The sequence below is a fragment of the Oryzias melastigma genome, linkage group LG24 (genome assembly GCF_002922805.2).
Source record: "Oryzias melastigma strain HK-1 linkage group LG24, ASM292280v2, whole genome shotgun sequence".
Classification (NCBI taxonomy): Eukaryota; Metazoa; Chordata; class Actinopteri; order Beloniformes; family Adrianichthyidae; genus Oryzias; species Oryzias melastigma.
In genome coordinates, this window is record NC_050535.1 from 5,023,756 (window position 1) to 5,032,779 (window position 9,024).

Consider the following 9,024-nt stretch of genomic DNA (forward strand, 5'->3'; position numbering starts at 1 on the left):
TGTTTAAAAAGGAAGTAGTGAATTTAAATAATCCCACCAATTTTACAGTTTTGCATAGTTATGTAATCCAGTTCTGATCAATTAACAAACATTTTATAATTACTTGCATTTAAATTTTTTTTGAGTCGTGGTTTACTCAACTCAATTTGAATTTGATAAATATTTTTAAATGTAAAAAATGGCAGAATTTGTTAATTGATCTAAAATCTGTTATTTTTTTCCTATTGTGGAGCAGAAGAATGTGTTTAAAGTGTTTTCTAATAAAACACCATTCTGACAATATATTAAACTTATAAAGCTTTATTAATATTTTTTTTTAACAATTTTGTTGACGACAAATTATTGGTCTGGTTGTACAACTTTTAAAAGATTTCTTTTTAAAAGTATGTCAAGATATTAATGAATTGTGTAAATGAAACGTGCAAACTGTTTATAAATGGGTTAAATATATTAACTTTAAGAGCTTGCTCACTAGAGGACATGAGATTATTTTTTTAATATTAAATTTTAATGAAAACTGCAAAAGTGAAATGCTTTTCATTCAATTTTTTCCTAAATGTCTGACAATTTTGATCCTTTTTCCTCGTGTCCTCATTAGAGGATTAAGAGCAGTTTAATGAAACTCTATGAACATAATGGAACAGCTGCATTCTGATGCCTTCTTGCCGCTGCTTGGATGAATAATGACGTATTTCTGTAAATGAGAACTTTTAAGGGATTAAAAAAAAAGAGCTAACTCTTGTTTGGATTAATGTGATCGTGGACGCTCGGGGTCGTGAAACCTGCTCGGCAACAGCAGCCATGTTGCCTTTGATTTAGAAAATGGAGCTTTTTTTTCTGCTGTAAAATGTTGATCTGTCGTTTTTGTTAAACTTAAACGTTTGAACCGTTTCAGGGCATGGCATGGCGGTTAAGGGACATCCGGACCTCGATCACTTGGGGAGACGGCTGTTGGCGTTATCGGATAACGAGACGGAGCCAAAGAACTGCTCAGAGCCAGGTATGTTACTTCTACTTTTTTTTTTTTCTTAATGTCCTAAACATGGCCCATAGAGGGGGGGGGGAAATGGAGCGTGACATTGACTGAAGGCATATCATATCCGGTTTGGTTTTCAGCGGCTGAAGAGAAAAGTCTTTGCCATGGGAGTCGTTTGTAATGGTTTCATAAATGTATCAATTGCATAATCTGTTGACGTGGCCTCATTGTGTCAAGTCAAAGTCCCGTAAAGAAGTATTGAACACTTCCGACTGCAGGCGCCATCGCTGCAACCAAAGAGTTGAAATGAGGACATCAGAAACGCCTGGTGGTCATGGTGGGGATGATGCGTTCAAGGTTGGTTTTTGGTGCTTTTTGTTTCAATGTTTAAACACATTTGAGAAAATCTGTGCTTGAAATTTTTTTGGATATCATTAGAGCTGATGGAAACCTTTGATTCTGATTCTGAAATCAAAACTTTTTAAAAAAAAATCTGAATGGATTTTACCAAACCAAAAAAGTAGAAATTCAAGAAAAAAGCATCCAGATTTTTCTTTTTAGAACACAAGGTCTACAAATGTTTAGGATGAGAAGTATTTGACTCTCCAAAAATCCAAAATTTTGTACTCGTGGCTAACATTTTAGTTGTTGAAACAAATAAAATATGTAAAATACGTAAAAAATATAATGGAATACAGGGAAAAGAACAGCTTAAATTGACATTTAGTCAAATCTTGTGTGCTAAGGTCCATAGTAGCAACCCTTTTATTTACCTGTGTGGGAAATTAGCCAGTTGTGTGGCTTCAGTTTTATTTATATAACCCAAAATCACAGAACAGTTGCCTCATTGGGCTTCATGCCGCTAACTGTAAAGAACCAGAAGGTCGGTTAGGAAATATAAACGATAGTTGATTGCTAAATAAAACTGGTTATCCCTGTCCTTAGACCCTTCTTCCCAGTAAGCAAAAACTCCCCCAAATGAATAAAAAACCTGATTCAGGAAAAAAAGAAGAAACCTTAGTGATGCCCACATGAAGGACAAATCCTCTCCCAGGATGGACAGGAGATTTACCAGAAGTATTAAAGAGGAATTGGCTTCTCTAACTCTACAACTACGTATTTGAATAGAGTTCAGCCAGATAGGACTGGGGACAGGTGGAGGCGAGGTCAACGGCCAAGACTCGGTCCGCGCACTAGCCGGGGCGAGGTCCACGGCCAAGACGAGCCAGGGGCAAGATCCACGGCCAAGACTTGGTCCGCGCACTAGCCAGGGGCGAGGTCCTTGGTCAGGAATCGGTCCGTGGACTAGCCAGGGGCGAGGTCCATGGCCAAGACGAGCCGGGGGTGAGGTCAACGGCCAAGACTCGGTCCGCAGACTAGCCAGGGGCAAGGTCCTTGGTCAGGACTCGGTCTGCGGACTAGCCATTGGCAAGGTCCCCAGCCAAGACAAGCCAGGGGAGAGGTCCATGGCCAAGACTTGGTCCGCAGACTAGCCAGGAGCGAGGTCCTTGGTCAGGACTCGGTCCGCGAACTAGCCAGGGGCAAGGTCCACGGCCTAGACGAGCCAGGGGAGAGGTCCATGGCCAAGTCTCGGTCCGCAGACTAGCCAGAGGTGAGGTCCACGGCCAAGACTCGGTCCGCAGAATAGCCAGGGGCGAGGTCCCCGGCCAAGACGAGCCAGGGGCGAGGTCCATGGCCAAGACTCGGTCCGCGGATTAGCCAGAGGCAAGATCCACGGCCAAGACCCGGCCCGCAGAATAGCCAGGGGCGAGGTCCCCAGCCAAGACGAGCCAGGGGCAAGATCCACGGCCAAGACTCGGCCCGCAGAATAGCCAGGGGCGAGGTCCCCGGCCAAGACGAGCCAGGGGCGAGGTCCATGGCCAAGACTCGGTCCGCGGATTAGCCAGGGGCAAGATCCACGGCCAAGACGAGCCAGAGGCGAGGTTTTACGGCCAAGAGCAGGAGCACAGGCACCACCAAGGATCACAAATGTCTTCCACTCCCCCGGAGGACAGAGGGAAAGAGGAACAACACGTGAATCACACTGCACCAAACAGGAGCACAGAGAACTAAACATGATAAAGAGGAAATGAGAGGTGAAGTAAATGAGAATGGAGAACAGAACCCAAGAGCTGATGACGAATAAACATTTTTTTTCTTTTTTTTTCAGCGTTCCTACTGGAACTGGAAAAAGTTTTGTCAAGATAACCTAAAAAAATCTCGTTTCTGTGATTAAAACAAGTATAAAAGTTGCTGTTGTCAATTCTAGATGCATAAAGATCAAGATGCAATTAGATTTAAGCACTTATTTAGCAGTAAAATAACATTACCTGAACGTTTAACTTTTTTTATTTTTGGCAGAAATTACTTTTTTTAAATTTTATTTTAAAGAATCACCCTTCCAAACTTCACATATTTACCATTTTTAAAATATATATCGTGAATTAGACGTTTTTGCCTCTTAATATGTCAAATAATCACTGCAGCATTACTGGAGTGAAACAATGCAATTACTTTAAATTAATCCAGACGCGTAAAGGGTTAACAAAGAAACGTTCTTTCTGGATGTCCACTTCTTATTAAAATGTTTTGGTCTGACTCACCCTGATCTTCAAACGGACTCGCATGAGCCTCGTGACCATGAATGATTCACTGGGACGAGGCATCGGAGCTGGAGGGGCTGAGGAGCGCTCCGAGCCCCTTCTTTTCCTCCTGCAGAGACTTCATCTCGCTGAAGAGTTTTTACCTCTGATATTTTTGTTACATAATTACAGAAAAAATGAACTCTTCAGCAAACGATTAGGCTGGAATATTTAGGATGCTCTTTATTTCAAGCTGTTGCAAATTGTTAAATATTACAATTATTTTTTACTTTACAAAGACACAAAGGGCACCAAACTGCACATTCCATTTATCACTCCCCCCACCTCTATGGCTGCATAAGCTGATCATATGACTGAGTCTTGTGAGCAGACGTAGACTTGAGATTGCCTAAACTGACAAAATTACTACTTTTTTTATCGCATGCTCTGGTGCTGAACATGTGCCTTTTTTTTTTTTTTTTTTTGAAGTTGCTTATTGTTCTGCAGCTCAAACTTGCTTGATCATACTTTGACATAAGAAAACCAACCAATAATTTGAAGCAGTTTTAGTGGACGACTTGATTTGCATAAACCTTCAAACTGAACAATGTAACTCAACGTGACGGTTAATGAATGTATTAAAGTGTACAAGGACTCCTTTTTAGTATTTGATCACGGCTCCTGTTATTTTATCCAGTTCACAATATCTTGAGTTTATTAAACTCTTATGGCATCCAAGCCTTATAACGTGTTATCCATCCCATGAGAATATATATTTATATATTTTTTGTGTGTGTATTAATATGATTTGAATGTATACATTGTCTAATGCTCCATTTATTTTTTATTTTTTTTAAAGGAATGGATAAAAATATTTCAAAAAAGTTGCTCAACTTTGCATAAACTTTAAAAAACTTAAATTTAATACTATTTGTCCAATACTGAAGATGTCAAATTAGTGAATTGGCGCAGAATAAATACTCTGGTAACACAAAATGAAACTTTACTTGTGATAATTACTGGAAAATTTCAATATATATAAATATTTTTTCTAACATTTCTTTTTTCTTTTTTAACACAATTAATGGTCAGTGTAAACTAGAGGAAGCAGTGGAGAAGAGTTTATTTTTTTGTTGTTTTAAATCCTCTGTAGTCGAGGTAAAGTGTTTACTTTAGTTGATTTTACTGCATTATTTTAAGTAACAGATTTAGTTGTGGTATTTAGAGTTTTGGTTTATCCATAGTTTAATATGGCTGTCAGAATTTCCAGATCAACAAATACTTAAAATAAGCACTATTTGACTCGCCAACAATTCTAAATCTGTACTTGTAGCATATATTTTAGTTGTTTCAAAAGACAAGATGTTAAATATGTAAAAATATATTAGAAAACAGGGAAAAGAACCACTTAAAATGATATTTAGTGACATCTGAAGAGTGCTAAGGCCCATAGTAGCGACCTTTTATTTACCTGTAAGAGAAATTATCCAGTTGTTGCTTCCAGCAGGAACCGGAAAAAGTTTTGTCAAAAGGTAAACAAAAAAATCAAATTAAAACAAGTTTAAAAGTTACAAATTTAGTTTGAAAAGTTTGAATCTACTTTTCCAAAATGAAGTTCCCTGAAAATTTCCCAGAAGTCTCTGCAAAAACCAGTGTGCATTGATCCTCTCTAGATTGGCGAATCTAGACCACAATGCATTGCATTTGAATGATTTTATTTATTTATGTACATTAAAAAAAACACTTAAACTTGTAAATTGGAACAAAGCAGATTCATCATAAGATGCTCATATTTGCAATTTAATGTTTTCATATTTGTAACCTTAAAATAAAAGTAGTGATAAAATTGTATAAAAATCAGGCACTTTGAAATCTTGAGTTATGGTCAAAGTTTGAAATGTTAAACCCACAGACACTTGTTTGTCTTATTTTAAGATATCCAGTCGTCACTCTTTTCCTTCCTTTTCTTCCCCAAAGAGATGTTCACTTTTAGAACATCATTCTGAGAGTTTATCACTCCACCTCATGAGTTAGTCCCTGTAGCGATCCCATGACGGAAACGTGGAACTGATGTAATTCCTTAGATGATTCAAACATGTTGGCAAAGGAAATGTCTAAATGTTTATGTATTCTATAAAAAATTCAGGTCTTTCTTACATGTAGACCCTCTTTAATGCAGCACATTTAAGTAAAATGATCGCTAAAGTCTTGTCCAAATGCCTCTTGAATGATTTAAACACTTTAATTGAAGTTGAGGATGGAGAATGGCTACAAAGAGGAATATTTAGTTGATGTTTTACTAAAGTGTGAGCAGACAGAAGTGAGTTATTTGGATTTGGTTGGAAAAAAGGATTCAGAAACCAAGAAAGGGAACTTGAATAATGGAAAACGGGAAGTTGAAGAAGTTTAGCAGCAATTTATCAGGAGCTATGAAATTTTTTTATTTTTATTTGGGTAGACCTAAAGATGGAACTCAAAGGAATAGATAGATCATGGTCAACCTCTACTGTGCCTGACATCTACTTTGATGAAAATTTTGTGACATTTTTCTGGAAGACATCAAAAGAAAATGATTCCTAAAAGTACATTTGAGCATTTTACTCAAATAGTTGTGAATCAGGAACACACAGTTTTGAAAAGGATTGCATTTGTGAGGTAGAAAACGCCATGGGCGGAGCCACAAGCTCCCACTTGCAGATGACTAGATCATGTTTGTCTTCGTTTTCCTTGTTTAAGCTTACTTAAACTGTATGGTTCCAATATCATCGCCTTTTTTGTTGCACCATTAATGTTAGGTTGGAGGTGTGAGGGGCTGTAAGCTAGAGGGAGAGCTCTCAGTAACGGGGGAGGGGCTCTGTGTTGCTTTAACTGTAATAAGTCCCAGTCAAAACTCTGAGGCGAATATCTAAACTGCTATATTTTTCCCCTCTGGGATTGTGAGGCACATAATCAGCCAAAATCTGAGCTAAAGTAGTAGTACTTTTTTACTTAAATTTTTTTTTACTTAAATAGAAGTAAAAAGTTGTCATCTAAACGATTAAAAGATTAAAAGTAAATATTTCGATGTTTAAAAAAAAAAAAGTACTCGAGGAACAAATTTGTACAATATTTTAATCTACTGTGCTGATTAAATAAATACATATCCAATATTTAAACTTGTTTTCTTTTCTTAAAAACTTAGCATTACATTTTTTTTTTATCATTTATCACTTTAAATATTAAATGTTTGGGCCACTGCTGGAATAGCAAACAACACTTTGATTGGAGCCACATTGTGGTTTTGTAATCGAAGTTTAAACTGTGTTGGGTTGAATTAACTGTTGGAAATCCTCACTGTCCAGTACTTCTGACAGTTTCCATTTGATTCTATTGTAAATCCATATAAATACTCATTTTAATCAAAAAAAAAAAAAATCAAGTGTAGCTGAGTAGGACTAAAAATTTTTCATTTTCAATCAACTAAAGTAAAAGGTAAAATGCTGAAAAAGTACTTTGAGGAGTTAAATAGTTGCAAAAACATACTTTGTATCTGAGTAAATGTAACTTATTACTCACCTCTGATGTATATAAGGCAAACTATAAGGTGCCTTAAGTGAGACGAGTCCAAGATAAGTCTGTCAGACTTTATTCACAAGAACTACACCACAGACGTTTTAGCCATGCTAGCACATTCACAATGCTAACTCTCAACATTGTTGGTGACATGAAAAACGAAGAACCAATCCAAATTCTTCCCATAGTGTCTCACATTTTGGATGTCACCAATAATCGCCAGTCCGCTAGCGTTGGCGCGGAGCTTCCAGCGCTCAAATACACATAACAGCGGATTTATAACTTTAAACAGTCATGCTACAACAAAAAGTCATTACATACATTTACTGTAAGTGTAAATTTCTGTGGTTCAGAGAGCACCCATGTGAAGAAAAGCGCTTCTACATGTAACACGGTTTACCCTCGCAACAGAAGACCTCCGTTTGGAGGCTGAAATAAAAAAATAAATGAATAAAAATATTCCGGACACACTTGCCCCTAAAAATGTCCCTTCAAATGGAGGGGAAGGGAAGAATTTTGACTGGGCATTAGCCATGCTAGCGTATTCACAATGCTAACTCTCTACCTTGTTAGCAACATGCAAAACAAACTGCTACACATTAGCCACGTTAGCATATTCGCACAGAGCGCTGCGTACCGCTCAAAACTGCTTCAACATCACAAAGTACAACCAGAATGGATTCATACATGAGGCACTTCGGATCATAAGGTACACTATGTCCTTAAACGACAATTTAAAAAAAAATTTTTTTTTGGCTAGAAATGTCATAATCACAATAGATCAAAGTTTTTTGTTTTTTTTTTCCCCTCTAGTGTATTCTCCTTCATCTCTGCATAGACGAGAAGGTTTAGGGCCCATTTGGGTCCACATGATTGATTCAGGGGTCTTCTGATGCACCGGCAGCCCAACTATAACCCTCAAATCCTGGTGGGAATTCATCCTTAAACTGTAATGAGCTCCAGCTTTTGCTTATGCAGCTAAAACCACACGCTTTCTGTGACCACGAGATGTTTGAACGTCTGTGGAAACGCAGGCCTGATGCGCAGAAGTGCGTTTTCGGCTATCGAGGGTTTGCTCTTCTCATAACTTAATGCTTCTGCGTGTCCCAGAGATCATCCATAAGTCTGATTGCATTGTCGTCCTGTTTGCAAGAATAGCAGTCAGTGGCTCTGCCTGCTGATGTCTGCTGCAGCAAGCCAATTATCTAATGGGCTAATGATGACCCAGAGGAATCCTTCCCTCTGAAAGGTCTCTTGACTGCTGTACTACAGTGTCAATTGTACTCTGTTAATGACCTCGCTGGTCCACGATTGTGACAGAAGACGGGATCCGTCACTCCGTCAAAACATTATTTACTCTAAGTTATTTTTTTTGTTCTCACTTTAGATCAGGAGACGAGAGTATTGTCTGTCCGACCAGTCGAAGTGACAGTAGATGGCGTGTAATCCGTGGTACAACTCCACAATGATGTAATCCATATTATCTGGAATATTGCAGAATTATGTATTGAAGTATTTGGCTGGTATTTTCTGGCTTAAAAGTCACCTGAAGACTTTTTAAAATTAAACAAAAGTGAACATCAGATACAAGCAAGTGCAGCTTTAATTTTGAAATATTATTCTTATTACTCTGTTGTGAGGAATATTCATAGAATTGTCTGAATCATCAAATGAAAGTTGTTACTTGCTTGGATTTTTGTGTTTTTGCAATACAAAATAAAAAAGCAATTCTGGTGGGGGATATAACAAAAAAATATATCTTTAATTTTCAAAATAAAATGAGCTCACACAGATCTACAGTCACAAACTTTAGTTTTAACCTCTATCATTCTGATCGAGTCCACAAATGTTTTTTTATTTATTTATTTTTTTTTGAGATTATGGTATTTCTCAGCCAAATATATATATATATAT

At 37.6% G+C, this 9,024-nt stretch overlaps 1 protein-coding gene across 1 annotated transcript in view; it reads left to right on the forward strand.

The window, feature by feature from the left end:
* The window catches only part of slc24a4b (solute carrier family 24 member 4b), a gene marked incomplete in the record, with an annotated part of 40,281 nt that overhangs the window by 10,393 nt on the left and 20,864 nt on the right, over positions 1 to 9,024 (forward strand). Inside the window, 1 exon segment of the mRNA XM_024291248.2 lies at positions 896 to 1,000. Within this exon segment, the coding sequence (XP_024147016.1) occupies positions 896 to 1,000 (105 nt within the window).